Source organism: Alligator sinensis, unplaced genomic scaffold (assembly GCF_000455745.1).
Source record: "Alligator sinensis unplaced genomic scaffold, ASM45574v1 scaffold755_2, whole genome shotgun sequence".
In the NCBI taxonomy this organism is placed as follows: domain Eukaryota; kingdom Metazoa; phylum Chordata; order Crocodylia; family Alligatoridae; genus Alligator; species Alligator sinensis.
The window spans coordinates 1,732,290-1,751,595 of NW_005841883.1; the positions used below are offsets into that span (position 1 = coordinate 1,732,290).

The 19,306-nt window shown below is 44.0% G+C and overlaps 2 protein-coding genes and 2 non-coding genes across 7 annotated transcripts in view; 1 reads left to right on the top strand and 3 right to left on the bottom strand.

Moving 5' to 3' along the window:
- NOP58 (NOP58 ribonucleoprotein) overlaps positions 1 to 19,306 on the bottom strand; it is a 47,222-nt gene that overhangs the window by 27,665 nt on the left and 251 nt on the right. For both annotated transcript variants that reach the window (XM_006017658.3, XM_025196685.1), the window contains exons 2-6: positions 12,786 to 12,862; positions 11,022 to 11,074; positions 8,737 to 8,861; positions 7,394 to 7,530; positions 3,448 to 3,512 (exon numbers count right to left, since the gene is read on the bottom strand). In XM_006017658.3, the coding sequence (XP_006017720.1) occupies positions 3,448 to 3,512; positions 7,394 to 7,530; positions 8,737 to 8,861; positions 11,022 to 11,074; positions 12,786 to 12,862 (457 nt within the window). The remainder of the gene's footprint in view (positions 1 to 3,447; positions 3,513 to 7,393; positions 7,531 to 8,736; positions 8,862 to 11,021; positions 11,075 to 12,785; positions 12,863 to 19,306) is intronic.
- LOC112549230 lies at positions 3,128 to 3,213 on the bottom strand. The gene has a single exon (XR_003092604.1). It is a non-coding gene; the product is annotated as a small nucleolar RNA SNORD70 (small nucleolar RNA).
- LOC112549229 lies at positions 10,638 to 10,726 on the bottom strand. Its single transcript, XR_003092603.1, has one exon. It is a non-coding gene; the product is annotated as a small nucleolar RNA SNORD70 (small nucleolar RNA).
- SUMO1 (small ubiquitin-like modifier 1) overlaps positions 19,041 to 19,306 on the top strand; it is a 25,833-nt gene continuing 25,567 nt past the window's right edge. For 2 of the 3 annotated variants that reach the window (XM_025196688.1, XM_006017657.3), the window contains exon 1: positions 19,041 to 19,116. In XM_025196688.1, coding sequence (XP_025052473.1) covers positions 19,056 to 19,116 — 61 coding nt within the window. In that variant the 5' untranslated portion in view covers positions 19,041 to 19,055. Of the gene's footprint in view, positions 19,143 to 19,306 lie in introns of all 3 variants that reach the window. The other variant, XM_025196689.1, reaches the window with a different exon arrangement.

The following is a 19,306-nucleotide window of genomic DNA, read 5'->3' on the forward strand; positions in this document are numbered from 1 at the left end:
AGTTGCAGTCAAGAGCACACCAGTGTTCTGCCAATGAGAATTTAAGGTCTGGATCCAGAGGACAGAAAATAAGAAATACCTACCCCTGATAGATAAAGAGTTTGGTTAAGGATCTTGACTAGCAACACAAAGCTTAAGCTGGTCACCGTAAAATCCAGTTTGCTAAGGAAGCATTTAACTACTTTAACCACGACACCATTTTTTTTCCTGCTTCGTTCACTGCATACCTTCCATCTTCTGCAACCAATGAGACAGTATGGGTTCTCTGGCCTCCTTACTACACAGCTCTAGTTCAAAGCTGGGCACTGTGCATCACAGAACACATGGATCCCATGGAATGAAACAGTGATGGCTGTTAAAACTGCACTGACAGCTGTAATTCTGGCCTGTCCCAACTCCTTACCGCTTGTTTTTGCAACCTTAATAATGTTGATTCAATGTAATTTTTGTTATTTAATTTACTAGATTTTTAACTAGCACACTGAAAGTACAAGAATGACATCAGGTGACAAATATTGCAACCTGCTGGCCATCCAGTACAAATATCTTAGCCAATTGAAAGAGCAGAGCAACCAAGTTCACATGCTGTCAACAGCAAAGGGAAGTGGGGCACACACTTAACCAGAGTTTCAATTAGACTGTTCCTTTGATGTCAACAAGGATTTGAACCCTAGGCTCTATTCTATGCTCTAGAGAGGAAAGAGAGCTCTAGCGAATCAAGTATTTATTGCCTGCAACAGCTCTACCGAGTACATGGAAAATGCATTTTTTCAAAGTCTTAAAACTGGCAACATTTGGGTGGATTTTCTTTGGTATAGCAGAAGTTACCAGTGACATGAAGAATCATCTTCCTGCCAAATTCTGCATGCCAAGTCCAACCCAAAAAGCAGTAAACTACTCAAAAGAAACAAAAGGATTATCAGAACCTTCTCAAGTGAGGGAAGGGAAAAAATCTCCAATATTTTTCACTGGCTTCATCTCAGGGAGGGCCAATAGTTCATCCTAAGTAGTATGTTTGGCAAAATTTTAAGCAACTGAAAACAATCAAGCACATTTAAAGGTGGGGCTGCCATGCCTGCCAAGGTAAGATGTCAGTTTGTGAAAAGGAAGCTGAAATTGTAGGAACAAGGAAAAATTCCCAATAATTACTTCATTTGCTTTTCATCTTCAGATAAATTATACTGCTGGAACCAGGTATTTTTTTCCAAGATTAATTTTATTGGGCAATGTGCACTACACTGTTACACACAAAGCTACTCTGAAAGACATTTTGAAAAGTTTAACTGGTGTCAATGGGCTTGGCACACTTCACCTAGAAAGAGTTCCATTTAAATGTGCAAACGGGAATTCAGAATTATGAACTGCATTCTATTCTTAGCCTGTCCTGCTGCGCTTTGGTTTTATACTTCTGAGAACAAATGATCACCAAGATAATAATTTTTATTACTTTTTAATCACAAGGGCTCGGTGGTGGTAGAGTGATGTTGTAGTTGTGATAATCAAAAGAACTATGCAAGAGGCAAGGATTTTTGTGGAAAGAAACTTTTGAATAGAAGGCAGGTAGGTGACCTAATGCAGAATGTCTTGCATTAGAAAGCTTGTCTAATTATCCCAACCATGCAGTTTGTCCAATACCACCCACAAAAATCCTTGCCTATCGCAGGGGCTCGTCATGCAAATGACAGGTTTTTTCTATGTAGGCTACAATGCATCTCCCCATTGGTGGTAGTGGCAGCATTGAAAATTTTGCTCCTTCTTTCCTTATCTGGCAACTGTCAGGCAGGCAATCAAGAGGATAGACTAGAACCGCCTCAGGTGTAAACTGTAACAATCTAATTGCTTTGAAAAAAAAAAAAAAAAAAAAGGATACAATTGCCAATAGCTACCCTTTTCCACTACTTGATATATAAATTATACTGGCACCTTGAAGCTCAGAGGAGGACTTGGGCCTCTCTTATGTAAGATACTGTACAACCAGACATAGATACAAACAGTGGAGGGGTATCATACAATGTTCAAGTTGCTATAAATCAGGGGTGGGAAAAGTTTGGCCTGCAGGCCAGATCTAGCCAGTAGTAGACTCTATTTCCCAGCAGCCCCTGTCCACATGACTGAGGCAGGCTTCCATGAAGACCCCAGCAGTAACCACTCTGCTATAGTGCAGGGCCTGGGTTTCCATGGAGACCAACCCCAGCAGTGCTGGCAGGCAGCTTTTCGGGGGGGGGCCGTGCTGCGGGCAAAACAGGGTGGGCAGCGGTGGCGCCACTGGAAGAGGTGGCTATGGGGAATTTTGGGGTGACTATAGCCCCCCCCCAAACCCTCCCTCCAATGCTGCCCCTGATGGCAGGGTGCAAAGCTGTTCTGCAGTCGGGCTGGGATCTTGGAGCAGTGACAGTGTGGTCCAGAGCTGGGGTGTGCAGTCATGATCTGCAGCCTGTATGCCCCAGGCAGGGGTGTGCAGGCTGAAGATCACAGCTCTGTCCCAGGTCTAGACCATGCTGTCACCGCTGCAAGATCCTAGTCCAGCTGCAGAGGAGCTCCACACCCTGGCCAGCACTGCTGGGGCCAGTCTCCATGGAAACCCTGGCCCCACACTATCGCAGTGCAGCTGCTGGTGGGGCTTTCATGGAAACTAGCCCCAGCCATGTAAGCAGGGGCTCCTGGGAAATGGAATCTGGCTGCCAGCCAGATTTACCATTTTGCCCACCCCTGCTATAAATGAACAGTAAACTATTTCCAGGCATTTGCTTGGCTTCAATGAGCCGTGTTCCAGATTAAATTCAAGTCACAATTTGTGTCCAAGGTCAGCAAGAAAAGATCACAAAAGCTTCAAAAATGTAATTATGAAAGTAAGAGCCAATAAAATACTTAGCTGTCAAGATGCCAGGTTTAAGTCCATAGCGGGGGAAAAAAGTTTTTAGCTGTGATGACTGAGTCATGTGAACTGATTTAAAATGGCAACAAAAAAGAACTAAAGCAACAGACTCCCTTCTCCATGTAGTGTCTCTTCAGTTAGCAGATGAGTTATATTCTTATTTACATTACAACAACGTAAAACACCTACTGCATATATTCCACCTAAGCCCCAAGGCTACAGCATTTTCTTTTAATTCAACACCAGCATTCCCATGTGTTGTCTCAGTGGTAGTGACGAAAGGCTGAATAACATCATTATTTTCAGTTGAACAAGATTCCATCATTGACAACAGTATGGGTTTTGAAGTGCCAAACAGTTTCATTCAACACTGCTTGACAATGGATACTTGTTTCATGGATAAAGGACCATGGCTCCCAATACTACTCAACTTGTACTTTTGCAAGCAAAAACCTTAGCTTAGTTGAGGCAAAATGCCCAGGTGTACTATGTTAGTAGAAATTAATACATTAACATGATATGTAGCTGTCCTCAACAGAATCCTGAAACATTTAAAACCCAAATGTACTCACAGATTGCCTGGACGATCATTGTATCCACTTTGTCTGGACTGAATTTCAACTTGTATCGGGAGAGGCTGAGAACAAAGCAACATTTATTAATTGCATCCTTTACTGCACTGGCATTCCATTAAGGAGACCATATATTTTCCACCTGTTTAATTTTGAATGAATGAGTCTAGCTGTAAACTGATTCACACTTGCTTAATTTTATACCTTGGATTGGCCTCTGCTGTGCAATGCAAGAAGCTTGGAGAAGAACTGCTGCTATCTGCTCCCACAACAGCTGCTGCATACACACAACAGCCACTGTGGATGGCAGAACCAAGCCTGCCTGTACTATGCATGACAGCGGCAACAAATTTGTTGGCTATCTGTTCCTGCAAATGTTGTCACAAAAATTAACTGACAGCGCTATATCCTATTCTGCAACAGCTTGGCTCTATCCACAAGAAAAGGTCTGCACAGTAGTGAAACTAAAAAAGTATGACTGAGGCATTCCAAGACAAAATCAACATCTAAACTTGTGAGTTACTCTGTAGAAGCCCTCTCCACCACTAATCATGGTTTTCTCTGTTAAAAATCCAAAATTCTCTGATAACACCCCCGTCTACTTTTCTGTGATTAAAATGAAATGCCACTATAGAGATATCAGTAAAACCATTGTGTTCAACTGATATATTCACAATTTTAAAGTGATTTGGAAGTCTACCAGTGCCTCTTCAATCATTACAATACAATAAATTCTAAATACCTATATTTTGGCACTTGATTTTCTATTTTTTAATCATGAAAAAAACAGAGCTCTGCCTCCCCCCCTTCATTCACCAGGATGCGGGCCTAGCTGTGACTGTCTCCCCCACTGTTTTGTGGTGTTGAGTAGCCCTGGTATACTGTTGCCCCTCACTCCAGACTCAGAGTCCCCCATCCCCTCCAGCCTAACACGCTGCCCTCAGCATGGGAGGGTGGAACGGGGTGGGGAAGCTCGAAGCTGCCACTGCCACCAGAAGCTCCTTGCCTGACAGGGTGAGGTGTCCCCTGCCCACACACCAACGGTGCACAACTTTAAATGGACAACTTTAAAGGACCATTAATACATTAAAGGCAGAGTTCTTGCAGAGCTGTAGTTTTGCACAGAGAATTACAGGTGACACAGGGTATCTGCTTCAGTTTAAATTTTGAAATGAAACTAATTACCTCTCTCACTGAACCATGGATTTTCCCTTCTAAAGAAGAAAGCCAACTTTTTTCTCCTCTAAAGGAGAAAACTCATATTTTTCCACAGGAAATGTGTAATAGGCTGGGCTTTTAGGGTTGGGTCTCAGTACTGGCCGCCTGCTTGTTCAGGGCTAAACCTCTGCCTTGCTCGCCTGCCATGCCTTGATGAAAAATAATAGGATTACAGGAGGCTGCCCATTGCTCACCCTTGATGCCAAGGGCCCTGGTACATGCTCCAACCTTCCCTTACACGTCCCATGCCTTGCTGATATTGATTTTCACATCCAGTCTTCCCATATTACCAGTGATCACATCCAGTATTTCCCTACTTCACAATTCAGTAATTCTGCCCCTCACTAGGGCCACTCATCTTGACTGCCCTCAACTGGACCACTTCACTATCGCTCGGCCCCACTCTGGACCTTCTGTCCCTTCCTAGGGCCACACAGCCTCACTCCAGGCCGCTTCTGTTGCTCAGCCCCTCTGGGCTGCTTCACTGTCACCCTCCTCACTGAGGCCACTTGCGTTTTGCACCCTGTGAGGATCAGGTGGCTGCCGCCATGCCTGGCCCCACTGCTCTGGGCTCAGGTGTGCCCCTCTGGGTTTGCTTGGCCCAGGTCTCTTCCCTTGTCGGTAACCCGCCCATAGGCAGGGGCTGAGGTTTTCAGGAGCCCCTCCTTGCCTTTCACCAGGGAGATAACTGGCCTGGCATGGCCTGGCATTTCCTGGGGACTCCGCCACCACAGGGAGTCCCACCAGGCCACCCTTCCCCGGCAGAGTGCAGTTTCAGGTCAGGACCCTCCAAACCATCCCCATAACTCCTGCCCTTACCTCCAAGGTCTTCCAGGAGCAGCTCAGACTGCTCTCTCTCTCGCTCTCTCGGCCTGGGTTAAAATGGAGGCTGTTCCACCCCCTCAGCCAAACCCAGGGTCGTGTGCTAGCCTTGATGAAGCTAGCACCCACCTGCCAGCTGCTCCACTGCCAAGTACAAACCTTCAAGTGTCAGGCACTGCAGGTGTCCTGCCACAAAATGGAAAACCCAGATCTCTGCTCATCACATATTTGGGTTATGTGGAAAAAAAAATCAACTGAAGCAGATAGATACTAGGTCTGTTCGAGCCAGCAGCGATCCGATCTGGAGTTCTGGACCAGGTTTCCACCTCCATCTGGACGAACTTTCGGAGCCACGTCGGAAATCCGGCCATAGGGTATAATGGGGGAATCAATTAAATATCTAGAACTTTGTTGTTTTTGTCCGATTTGAATGAAACTTGCAGGGATGGTAGCCTCTGCTGAGAGCATGAAGCCTGCCAAGTCTCAAGAAGATCAGTGCAGAGGTTTGGGGGGAACTGTACCCCAAATTCTTGAAAGCCAAACTCATGTCACAGCTGTGTGTTACACCACAGGGGGGTCAAAGCTGCAGGGCTGGTAGCTCTTACTGAGGCCACAAAGCCTGCCACGTTTCAAGGAGATCTGTGCAGGGGTTTGAGGGGAACTGCACCTCAAACTGCAGACAAGCAAATCTCGTGCCATGGGTGACCGTGTGTGTGTTAAGGCATAGCGGGGTGACAGCTGCAGGGGTGGTGGCCCTGCTGTGACGCCTGCCAGCTGTGGAGGACATCGGTGCAGGGGGGTTCTGGGGCCCTGCACCCCTAGCTGCTGACAGCCAAACCACTTGCCAAGATTGTGTCCATCTTGGGGCAGCTGACTGTCTGTACTGATTCCTTCCTCTCCTTAGCCTGGTTTTGTAGGTGCTATTTGATGCTTGTTAAGTCGTTATGTAGTAGCTAGGTCCTGTGTACTGAGCTGGTCCCCAAGTGAATCATGACTGATTGATTGGTAACTGGTAACACAGCAGCTTAGCAGCCAGGCCTGCAGCAATGTCTCCCCTCCCCACCCCAAGACACAGTCAGTCCCACAAGCCCCCATGGCACCAGTTTTGCTTGTCTGCAGCTTGAGGGGCAGTTCCTCCCAAACCCCTGCACTGACCTTGAAACTTGGCAGGCTTTGTGGTCTCAGCATAGGCTACCACCCCTGCAGTTTTCACCCCACTATGTTGTAACGCCTAGACGTGACAAGAGTTTTGTTTTCAAGAATTTGGGGTGCTGTTCCACCCCCAAACCCCTGTACCAATCTTCTTGAAACTTGGCAGGATTTATCCACTCTGCAGAGTCTACCACCCCTGAAAATTTTATCCAAATCGGACAAAAAACAATTAAGTTATAGGTATTTTATTGTTTCCCCATTATACCCTATGACCAGATCTCAGAGGTTGCTCCGAGGCGGCTCCAAACCACTTCGGGAAGCCTAATGAGGCCAGCGCTTTGGCCCCGATGTGCTGCTTCAGATCCTGAAGTGTCGGAAGCTTCTCCACATCCGAAGCCTCACACAGCCCTAATAGATAACCTGTGCCACCTGTAATTCTCTGTGTAAAACTACACAGCTCTGCAAGAACTCTGCAGAAAATCATACAAATTAAAAGAAGATACTTTGGGTTAAGCCTAAACAAATATGTATGGGCCATGTATACAACCATGGGCAATAATCACCATTAATGGCACAAGCACTTGCTTCCAGAGCACAACCTTATATATCAATGGGCTTATATTTAGGATCAAATCCCATGCTCATCCCATACCCAAGTTTCACTAATATCTAAGGAAGCTTTGGGTACACAAAGATGTAGAAGTGGGGCAAAGATGGTAGAAGGAAGCAAAAATTGCCACTACTGGCAACTCACCTGTGTGCCAATCCTAGGCACATTGCTGCCATTTCCCGTGAAGGAAGGCCTGTGATAAGCCCCTCAATTTGTGAACGTATGCCCCTCATCAACTCTGTAACCATTGGACTATGGATACAACTTAAGTTCAGTTTGTCCTAAAGAATGAAGAATAGGAATTAACCAAATGAAATCCTGTTAAAAGATTTTCCCTTTGAGCAACATTAGATTCTTACAGTTGTTCCCCTACTGGAGTACACTGGTTACCCAACTACGCAACAATTTCTCTGACATCAGAGACAGCAAATAAACAACAAACATTAACATTCCCAGCCCTGTATGTGCCAATGCCTCAGTAGTTACCAAATTTTCTGGACAAGTGGTGGCCCCTTAAATTACCTGGGAATCATCATGTGCCCTTCTCAAACTTCACTGAAAACACTAGAAAGGGAAGCAGGGCCCAGTGCAATCACAGACTAATTACCATGGCCTTGGAGACCATCAGCAGTTGTGGAGCAGTTTAAAAATACTTTCCCTTCCTCACCTCAAGATCAGATTCCAGGAACAAGATCTATGACCAAGGTCTTAGGTATTCTGCAGATACCCAGAATACTGTAGCCGATTAGAAATTTTGTGGCAAGTTATAAAAGAAATCAAAGGGATTTAATTTTTAATGGATTATGAACACTTTATTTCAGTATTCCTTGTGTCACTTGATTCACTGCCTACAATGCATGCTAATTTTCAGTTTCTACAGATTTTTGTTTTGACAATTTGTGGAACTGTTGAAAACCAGAATAGATCAGATAGCAAGCACAAGGCTTGGGCATCAGGGTTTGCTGCTCAGTAAGGCACGAGACAGTCTGAGGATCCAACACCAAGAATTTTAGAACCAGGAAACCAGTGCATCTCCCTTTACTTCTTCCATTTTGTGGGCAAGGATTGGAGAACATATGATATATTTAGCAGTTAGGTAAGGAGGTGAACTCCCAGTAGACCTTGCCATAGCTAATCAACAATGAACAGTGTAAATATCCAGGCTAATGTTCTTAAAGGATAAACAGAAAAATAGTTCATATTGACATTTGCTAGATTAATGAGTTGAAACCATAATACAATGGCAAGTTCACTCACATCAGTCCATTTCCAGGCTACTCATTCACACACAAGAAAACAATGTCTTATCCGTCTAAATTCAGTTCACACATGGAAGTTTCTCTCTCCAAACAGGCTAGAATTTTCTTTAAACCAAAACCTAGCATCTGTAGCACATTACATGGCTACATTATTGCCAAACACAAGGGTCCTGTTCATAAGATCTCAGTAGCACAAAAAAGGAATAGTACAATAAAGCCAATTTTCACCTTTATGACACCTCCAAGTTTGGCATCTGCTATAGCCAGTTGCTCATGGGCATCTTTTGCTACTATCTTCTTCAGAATTTTCTTCAAGTTCTTGCTGAGTTTGCCTTCTACCAGAGCTGTGGATGCTGTAGAAGGGGAAAAACGTACAAAGATGCAACAACAACAGCTTTCTAAAATCTGTTAAGAATAAGTAATGAAAAAAAAAATCTCAGATACAACTTGACACATTCCCATTCACCCTACTGCAAAACACAACAATCAAAATCTCAGCTGTAATGATTTTTGCCCTGTGGTGGCTTAAATGGAACGAAGAAAAATAAAGTAAGATGCTTGCATGGCTGTACTTTAATTCAAGAATAGTATTCCCCCACATCCTTATACTATCTATATAAAAAATCATGCTTACATTCCAATTCTGCCAAAAGTTTGTTAAAGGGATTCTACAAACACTTCCAATATACTCTAGCTAGATCATGAATATTCAACGAAACCAGTCTGGGGTATCAGCATGTAATTTAATTGCCCAAATCCTTTCCTGCTCTTTAAAGTCATGGTCATAAACTCCCATTACATAAGATCTCAGTTAAAATTTTTGCTGCTTAATGTTGCATCCTCCATGAGAGTTTACTGAAGCGTGAAGTTTAATTGTGGTAGAGCAGGAAACAATCAGATATAGACCTTCTTAATGTATGTTGGGTTGATTTGAAAATGAAAGGCTTTTTTAAAACTCTACAAACATTAATAGAACTGTAAAAGCTTGACAATCCCACACTATATACTTTAAGAAGGCACTTACACAACTCCCTTGACAGGTGAGCTCCATGCTCCAGTGAAGTTCTTTGGTTGATGTGACACCCCCAACATAACTCATAGAAAAGTTAATGTTCCGTGATTTCAAAAAACCTTAAAGGAACAGAATAAAATCGAACTGCTTTGATCAATGTCCCCCTGACCAGTGCTATTTGGGATACTGGCAGTGCAGCTTTTAAGCTGACCAGCAATTCTTAATGCACTTAATAATATTTAAGCAGTGCTTAACTGCATATATAATATACCTAAAAAGCAGTTTACAAACTGAATGCTAACAATATTTCTGTGAGATAGATAAAACAAGTATCCTTTATTTCACAAAAGTAAAAAAACTGGAAAAGAGGAAGTGGATAAATTGTGCAAGTCAGTCTGTAGCAGACTAAATGATCGGAACCCTAGGACTGCTGGTACCATTCTGGATTAGGTACATCCAACTTACCCCGCCCAAACTTTTGGGGGCTGGATCCAGATGCAATGGCGATTGTGGAGGTTAATGCAGCTATCATTCAACACCCTCTTCAGGTCCCCACCCCGCAGCATAGCCTCCTGACTGGCTTCTATACCCTGCCCCAAATTCCAGACCTCTCTGAGCTCCATGCATAGCAAGTTCAACACCTCTGCTCTAGATAGTCTGCAGAAGGATACGCAGGAAAAAAAAAGCAACTTGAGCTTCTTATTTCCTTGCATCCCAAGTGTAAAGGCTTTTTAATATACTTCCCTTGGTTTATTTTTTTAAACTTATCCCAACTACTCCAGGGCAGTGAGACTCACTGCCAGATATGCCATTTAATCATCAAAACATTTATCAACTGAATTTACATAGCACCACATACTATTCAAACAAAAGTCAGGCCACAACTAAATGATCGTTTAGCCTGTGTTCTTTCAGGACTTGATTATGCAGTGTCTGTAATATAAAATTCCCCAATTACTAAGAAACAACGAAGTGCCAGAATTTGCGCGTGGCTACAAATAATTTCAGAATGCAACTACCTGAAGAGAATTAAGTATTTTATACACTAGCCTAACCTGTACAAAATTTACTCCCCTAACACAATGACATAGAAGTCCTATTATATTTAGGACAGTATTTATCTGTTGTCTCAGTGGTAGTGACGAAATGTTGAACCAAATCATTTAGAATCAGTTGCAACAATAATGCATCATTAACAACAGAGTATAGAAGAACACACGGAACATAGTTATCCAAATGTTCTTTCATTGCTTGTCTGTGTGCTGCCTGGGCAATTGACATTGGAGCAAAAACTAGACTTCAGTATTGTTTATCTAGCTCCCAGAGGCTTGAGACTGGCCTCATAAAACACAAAAAGAAGAAACAGACTATTTTCTAAAGAGTTGCAACTTAAAATTAAACCTAGACAACATAAGGGGATAAGAGGAAGAATACCTAATGGGCATTTATTTAAAAAGAACCCACTGAAAAGATCACAGTCAATTCTCTTATCTGTACTTACCAGCAAGTGCTTCTGTTGTATCCTGAAACTTTTCAAAATGTTTCAGCTTCACTCTAGATCAAAAAAAAAAGTTATTTTAATATTATAGTTGACAGACTAGTCTGTATTTAAACAAGCTGCATCATCTTTCCTATCCTATGCATCATAAAAGAAATGGATGATGTATCAACTTCCCTGATTCCCATCAAATATGTGGGATCCTACCTCCTTCTAAAAGCACAGGAGGTAGAAGTCTGAGTTTTGCCATCTCCCAACCACCAATTAAGGTGGAAGGGGTGCTCAGTCTTGACCTTCCTGATCAAGCTTCAGACTCGTATGTTTTCATCACCCAGGTCTCTCCAAACAACGTCCTCAGATCTCCAAATAAGAGACCTGCGATCAAACATTTTTATTGGAAAATCACAAGGAAGCAGGGGGGAGGGAAGGTGGGGGGGAGAAAAACCTGAAGCTGTGCTTTCTATTTGATAGTTCACAACGAAAGACAGGCACCAACGATTTAATTGCAACACTGGTCTTTAATTAACTTGCACCCTCATTGTTGACTGACAAGTGACATTTCCTATCTCCCTAACTTTGACACCGAATACTCTGCCTCTAGAGCAATTTAAGTATCAGGTGGCAAAGACAATGTAAATTCTGACTGGGTTTATTTTCACCAAAAGATTTTAAGCATGAACTACATTTTCACACACGGATGTCCCAACTCTTCCCAGCAAAATAGATGTTTGAATGTATTTTCAAACTTATAGCTCAAAACTGGGGACACACTTTGAGTTGGAAAAGATTTCCTATCTTCTCATCCATTTACTCAACCCAAGCAACATATGAACAACAGTTCTTAGCTAAATTACCTCTTGTTAACTCCCCAGATTCAACCTCCTCTCCCTGCTCCTATAATCATCTTCCTCTTCAGTATCTACAGAATTGCAGTTAAGAAGCCATCTCGACCCAGAACAATTTTATCAGGGCTCTAAGCCAGTTGTGATTAAACACTGTTCTTTCTGAGGCAGATATCCACAACAGAAGCAAGGTCATACCCTCTAGAGTAACACTTGCATCAGCTCAAGGCTTATGCTAATGCTCTCTCAGGAACATAAAAAAAGACTGAAATCCTTAGTGGATCAGACCTAAGGGCCATCTAAGGCAGCAAGGGATGTGGTGATAGCTCAGTGGATAAAACTGCTTTCTGACTTCAGAGGATCTCCTAGCTGGAAATATAGCAGATCTGATTAACGAATGGGCACCTGAAGACCTGGTCGGTCTGTTCAGGGCTGAAAACCCCAGAAGCCCCAGCACCTGCTCTGTTAAATTGATATTCACTATTGGTATCAGCAATGACACTTCAGGGAGCTTCCAGTTCACTGCAAGTGTGATAGGATCTAAAACCAAACAACTAAAGAAAATTTATTGAGAAGCAGAAACCTGGCTTTTTGGTCAGCTCCAACTATAATGTTGGATATTGTTATCTGTATAAATATCTGCTCCCTTTTGGAACACTGTTAAGTCCTAGGCCTCAGCTCCTCCAAGCGGCAGCAAGTTCCACAGTTTATTACATGTTGTTGGGAAAAGTATTGCTTTTTATGGGTTTTGAATTTTTGCACTTATTTTCTCATACACCCACACGGTCTTGTTTCAGATCATTTCTCTCACACTGAAGAACCTCAGACAATACTGGAGAATATAATAAGATCTGCCCCACAAATCTCAGATGTGCAGACTTGTTTTTCCAAAGCCAGGATGCTACTGCCTCATGGAAGTGCTTACATTTTGTTTGCTTTTTCAGGAGTTTCAAATTCTTTCCATAAGCTGTCAACTTCTTGGAGCTTCTTCTCATCCAGGACCTGCAAATAAAACAATTCTATTATAAACTGATTTTTTTTTCAGACTTTGGGATCAGCATTCATTATAGAAGCCCTTTTCCTGTGCCTAAAAGCTATTATTAATGGAGTAAATAATAATTTTCATTGCTGATAAAGGTTGGGCCCCCTCTCAACTAGAATGTTAAAGCAATTTGATTTTCTTAAAAAAAACCCCCAAAAAACTAGACTCAGTTCAGTCTCTTTTTGGCAAAGCCTTCTACCCAATGTTCTGGAAACAAACTGTCTACAGATTCATGAATACTGGAACTCAAACCAAGTTGTCTTCATAACAAGATAGGCCATTTTTAATAACATCTCTTCCTCTTAACAGCATAATATAGATGTTAACACAACACCCAATCTGATTTCTGAAAGCACTTGATTTAGGTAACCAATACCTCAGTTTAGTTTTGTACAAAAAAGAATTCCTCTGCCCTTTTACTACAAGAAAACTGCATTAAATATCTGTAAGCTCGCTTAATTTGTAGCATGCTGTCAATTCCTATACCACCACTATGGATCACAGCACTGTTTATTTTTTCAAAAATTATCAAAATACAACTCCTTAACATACTGTTTAAAACCTCTTGAGGTTTGTCCCCACAACTAAAATACAGAATAACTACAACTGTCAACTACAACTTGATTAATCAAGTCTACTGGAGCATGTTAATTTGCACGCTCCAGCAGTCTTGCCGTCACATGTATTCAGTGCCCCCGTGCTCTTTGAAGTGCCCACTCCTCCCACCCTGAGCATGTGTAAAGATGCCCAGAGTCTGTGATCTTTCTTACAGACATACAAAGAGGTAGCAATAACACAATGACAACCTAAAAAAGGAAGCAGCAGCCACCAGGAGAAAATTCAATAAAATCCAAATTAGAGGCAACTCAGGGATTAGTTGGAGAAGCTTTGTAGAGCTACAATTGTGATGCAGGGTGAACTGGATGCTTCTCTACCTGACCCCTGTGAGATCTCATAGGAAAGCAATAAATAACCCTGAGCCCAGCCTCACTTCACAGCTGCACTCTCTGGAGTGACTCATTGGATACCAGGGGTTTTCTTGCCACAGGTGGTGTCAGCAGTCAGGTGGAAAATGAATGTGATCTGTTGATTTAATGGAAGCTAAGTAAAAGTACAGGGGTAGGTGGCATCATGTGTATAAGTCACCAATCCTATATTGCCTTACTTTCAGAAGTTTCAGCTTTGCCAAACTCTTGAGATATCACAAGGGACCATACTTCTGCATTAACAGTTGTTTTAGTAACTATTTTTTCTAGATTTATTTTTAATGATATATATTTATTATAGAAACTGTCATTTATTGAGATGTAACTATCACACAGGTTTGTAGTTGAGGCACTAACACAACTAGGTAAAGGATACTCCGCAGTTCAAGTCCTCCTGACTATCCTAATGCTTTGTTCTGACAATGTGGGTGGGCATTGTAGTCACACACTGGGATGCTTGAACTGTGCCACTAACTAACAAAGCCAAGAAAAGAAACTGTTTTGTCATATTAAAAAAAATTTGACCAGTACCACTAGGCCATACTTCTCAAGCCACAAAAGTCTTTTTGCTCGCAGTTCTTTGTAGAACAGGTTAGCATTTTTTTAACTACATTAATTGCACTGTGTAAAGTACATGATCATGCATTAGGGCTCCTCTGTTATAACTCTGTCCAACAACCCTGTAGGGCAGCATTTCTCAACCTGTGGGTTGCAACCCAGAAACGGGTCACAAGAATATATGAAAGGGTTGCAAACAAACCTTAAAAATGGAATCTCCTTTAAAGGAGAAAAATGTGGGAAACCATGGTTTTTTTCCCCCTTGCAGGCTGGCGCACTCACCCACCTCCTGCCTCACACATGGGGGCGGGGGGCTGGGGCCGGGAGGCAGAGGGCAGCTGGTTGGGCTTGAGGGGCACCGGCAGGGCCAGGGGGCTGTTTTCTACTTATTTACTGGCTTAGGATTGGCCATTGATGTTTACAAAGGAGTCTTAGTACAAAAAAGGTTAAGAACCCCTGCTCTAGGGTGTGCTATTCCACCCCCCCTCCCCCCAGCTCTTAAACAGGAATACTTGTACTGCAGTTCACATGAGAGCATATATGCTGCTGTGGCTCCTTGGCTAATACTGACAGCTTGCATAGCTCCTGAATCATGAGTTCTTGAGTGTTATAAAATGGTAGTTACACTTGCTTTAAGCAGAAGATTGACATGCTTTATTTTCTCTGCTTGTGCACACTCTGCCCCATCCCCCCTGCAGCAATTTCTTTTGACAGGTCAGCCTCCTCCCCTTTCCATCTATATTAAACCACTAGAAAGAAAAAATCTGGCTCCCTCTGCTGCCTCCTACAGATATCAAAGACAACATCTTACCGGAAGGGCACACACACATACACTTCCTTGGTTGCACAGCTCAAGCATAAAACCAAGCCTTGAATCTCCACCAGGTCCCTTAAGATGAACTCTACCTCTGATCCCAGTTTCAAAAAGCCTTTTCACTCTCTCCAGACAATTCCCCCCACTATAAGCCAGCATGACACAAACCGTATAACTGTACTGTCTCGCAAACAGAAATTTATATCTGAGCTAAGACACCATGGATACTGTCACTCATGAGGGAGGATGGAGTAGGGGTGGAAAGAGAGGCCAGATCTTAAGCAGCAGGCTTGCAACAACTTGTAGAACTCAACTCTTTGCTGAAAACAGTCAAATATGTCACAGCAGGTGCTATGAACTGGCTAGGCTAAGCGTTGAATAATCAAGACTCCCAAGGTCCCAATCAGAGCCGCTGTCCAGTTTCCTAGGTGTGTGCACCCCCCCATAACAACAGAACAAAACACAAAACCCCCTAACCACAAATGTCAACTTGAAAAAAAGTGTGCTTTTTCTAGGGGTGCACCAATAGAGATTTTTGGGCTGATACTGATAGCCAATATTTAAGTAGGCATATCCGCTGATACAATTTCCAATACAGCTGCCTCCAGCTGGTCAGTCCAGTATGGTGGAAGAGGGGGAGAGAAAGGGAGGGGTGTGTGTGGGGGCATAGATCAATGGCCCCCATGGTGAGGGAGGGGGCAGGGGCTGCCCAGGCAAGGCAGGGGCACACCAGAGCTGCAGCTCATTCCGAGTCGGCCGGTTGGGGGGGGGCCGGGGGGGGGGGGGACGGGGGGACGGACACGACACGCAGCTCCTGCTTGCACCCTGGGAGGGTGTGGCATGGGCCCCCCAGATCCACGCAGGGGCTCTTCTTGGCGGGGGCTGAACTCTGAGTGGGCACCGGCAGCGCTGGGAGGATGCTGCATCTATTGCAAATTTTGCTGCCGCTCCGCTCCCAGTGCCACTGACACCAGCCATAGCCCTGGCTCTTCCCTGCACATGGGTGGAGGCGAGGTGTTGGGGCGGGGCTGTGCCAGGCAGCTGGCAAAATTTGGGGTGGATGCAGCATCCTGCCAGTGCCGCCAGCACCTGCTCCAAGCCCAGCCCCCCTTCCACCACACTGGACTTTCCAGCTGGAGGCAGTTCTCCACGCTGAGGGCTCTGCTCCTCGCTGCCTGAGTGCTGTTCTGCGGCTGCGAGCAGCACGGGCATTTATCAGCCAAGTTATCGACCCCATCAGGCCAATATCCAATAAAGTACCGATCCGATATCAGACTGATGTATCGGTGCACCTCTAGTTTTTTTCCTCTGAGAACACTTCATCTTATTCAAATGGCTTACAGTTTGGATCAGCATGGGCATATATCTACACTACCTCTGTGACAAACCTGGGAGTCCTGCTAAAGAGGATTACCTATCCACTTGCTCTCACTCACCATGCACCAAAGACCAGAAATTATGGCAAGCATAGCTGTGTTAACAGAGCCCGGAGAATAAGCCCAGAGCTGCTTTCAGGTTCTGTCTTGGAGGAGCTTCTTGGCTTATGCTCATGCAAAGGCAGAGCAGAGCTGCACCTTGTAGATTAGTTAAACCAGAGATGCATAAGCTTTTTTAAACAAAGGATTTCCTTCATCAGATGATATGAACAGACTGCAAAAAGCAGAGCTTCCAATAGAAAGCAGTGATTTGAACAAAACAGATACAAAAGAGAGGAAAATGGACAGGGCACTGTTGTAAAAAAAAAGTCACAGAATAGAGAACAACACAAAGCAGTTAACTCATTACAGGACACGGGGTTATAAATGCTAATCCAGGTAATGGGACCATAGTCCCCATTTATGCTACCCAATCTCTGGGCACTGGTGCTTTCTGAGCAGGTTGGAGTGGGAAGGATTTGATGGACAAAAAAAAGAAGGTGGTTGAAGAAAAATTTAGTTTTCTTCCTCTTTTGAGGAAGAAAAGAAAAAAAACCTGTTCTTTAAACAGAAATAAGTTTCTCATTTCAACTTTAGCAGGAAGCCAGCTCTGCTCTGAAGGGGTGAAGGCAGTTACCAAATTCCACATGAGATTAGCTCAGGAAGACCCTAACGCAGGTCTGAACCCCTGCCCAGGATCACAGCACAAATAAAGATCCAGCCACCCAGGAACCTTGGTTATCCACTTAGGAGCAATGGTCTCCCATCTTCACTGACCCTTCTCCAAAGGACATCATTTGTCTCATCATCTGCCGCCAGCACCTGCTCCAAGCCCAGCCCCCCTTCCACCACACTGGACTTTCCAGCTGGAGGCAGTTCTCCACGCTGAGGGCTCTGCTCCTCGCTGCCTGAGTGCTGTTCTGCGGCTGCGAGCAGCACGGGCATTTATCAGCCAAGTTATCGACCCCATCAGGCCAATATCCAATAAAGTACCGATCCGATATCAGACTGATGTATCGGTGCACCTCTAGTTTTTTTCCTCTGAGAACACTTCATCTTATTCAAATGGCTTACAGTTTGGATCAGCATGGGCATATATCTACACTACCTCTGTGACAAACCTGGGAGTCCTGCTAAAGAGGATTACCTATCCACTTGCTCTCACTCACCATGCACCAAAGACCAGAAATTATGGCAAGCATAGCTGTGTTAACAGAGCCCGGAGAATAAGCCCAGAGCTGCTTTCAGGTTCTGTCTTGGAGGAGCTTCTTGGCTTATGCTCATGCAAAGGCAGAGCAGAGCTGCACCTTGTAGATTAGTTAAACCAGAGATGCATAAGCTTTTTTAAACAAAGGATTTCCTTCATCAGATGATATGAACAGACTGCAAAAAGCAGAGCTTCCAATAGAAAGCAGTGATTTGAACAAAACAGATACAAAAGAGAGGAAAATGGACAGGGCACTGTTGTAAAAAAAAAGTCACAGAATAGAGAACAACACAAAGCAGTTAACTCATTACAGGACACGGGGTTATAAATGCTAATCCAGGTAATGGGACCATAGTCCCCATTTATGCTACCCAATCTCTGGGCACTGGTGCTTTCTGAGCAGGTTGGAGTGGGAAGGATTTGATGGACAAAAAAAAGAAGGTGGTTGAAGAAAAATTTAGTTTTCTTCCTCTTTTGAGGAAGAAAAGAAAAAAAACCTGTTCTTTAAACAGAAATAAGTTTCTCATTTCAACTTTAGCAGGAAGCCAGCTCTGCTCTGAAGGGGTGAAGGCAGTTACCAAATTCCACATGAGATTAGCTCAGGAAGACCCTAACGCAGGTCTGAACCCCTGCCCAGGATCACAGCACAAATAAAGATCCAGCCACCCAGGAACCTTGGTTATCCACTTAGGAGCAATGGTCTCCCATCTTCACTGACCCTTCTCCAAAGGACATCATTTGTCTCATCATCTCCTCAACCTGTTTTCGCTTTTTGACTTTTTGTAGCTGTCAGCAATATCAGTAAGCCTTGCAGGCTCCCATGAGGTATGGGTTAGGGCCCACTGCTTATACACCGAGATACAGATGAGGCCACATACCAAATAAAATAGAAAAGGGAAATATAATCTTTCCTTGAGTGTAACAGCAGACTTTGTCACCACTATCCCAGTTTTTGTGTACCATTTTAACAGGCACAGATACTTCTCCCAAGCCAAAAGCCTTTTATAGATAATTCATATTCAATCCACTCTAAAAGTCAACGTGCCTTGTAAACTTGTGTTTTGATACCACGTGTGCTTTACACTTATTTAAAGACAACAGGTGCAAAATATGCCTCCAGCCTTTTTAAGTGCCAGAGGCTTGCTACACCCAGGCTAAAAACATTGCAGAAACATGCACTGCACGGACTTGGGGGAGCCTGCAACCAAGAGAAAGAGAGGGAGAGGAAAGAGGGGTAAGACAATGAACCGCACTGGTTTTGTAAGTACTGCGGGTCGGGGTCGGGGTGGCGGCCCGCGGGCCCGGCGGAGGAGGGGAGCGCTGCGTGGAGCGGCGCTGCCCCGCGCGGGACCCCACGGGCTGCGAGCGCGCCAGGGGGCGGCGGGGGGGCAAAGCCACCCCTCAACGGCGCTGCCTGCTTGCCA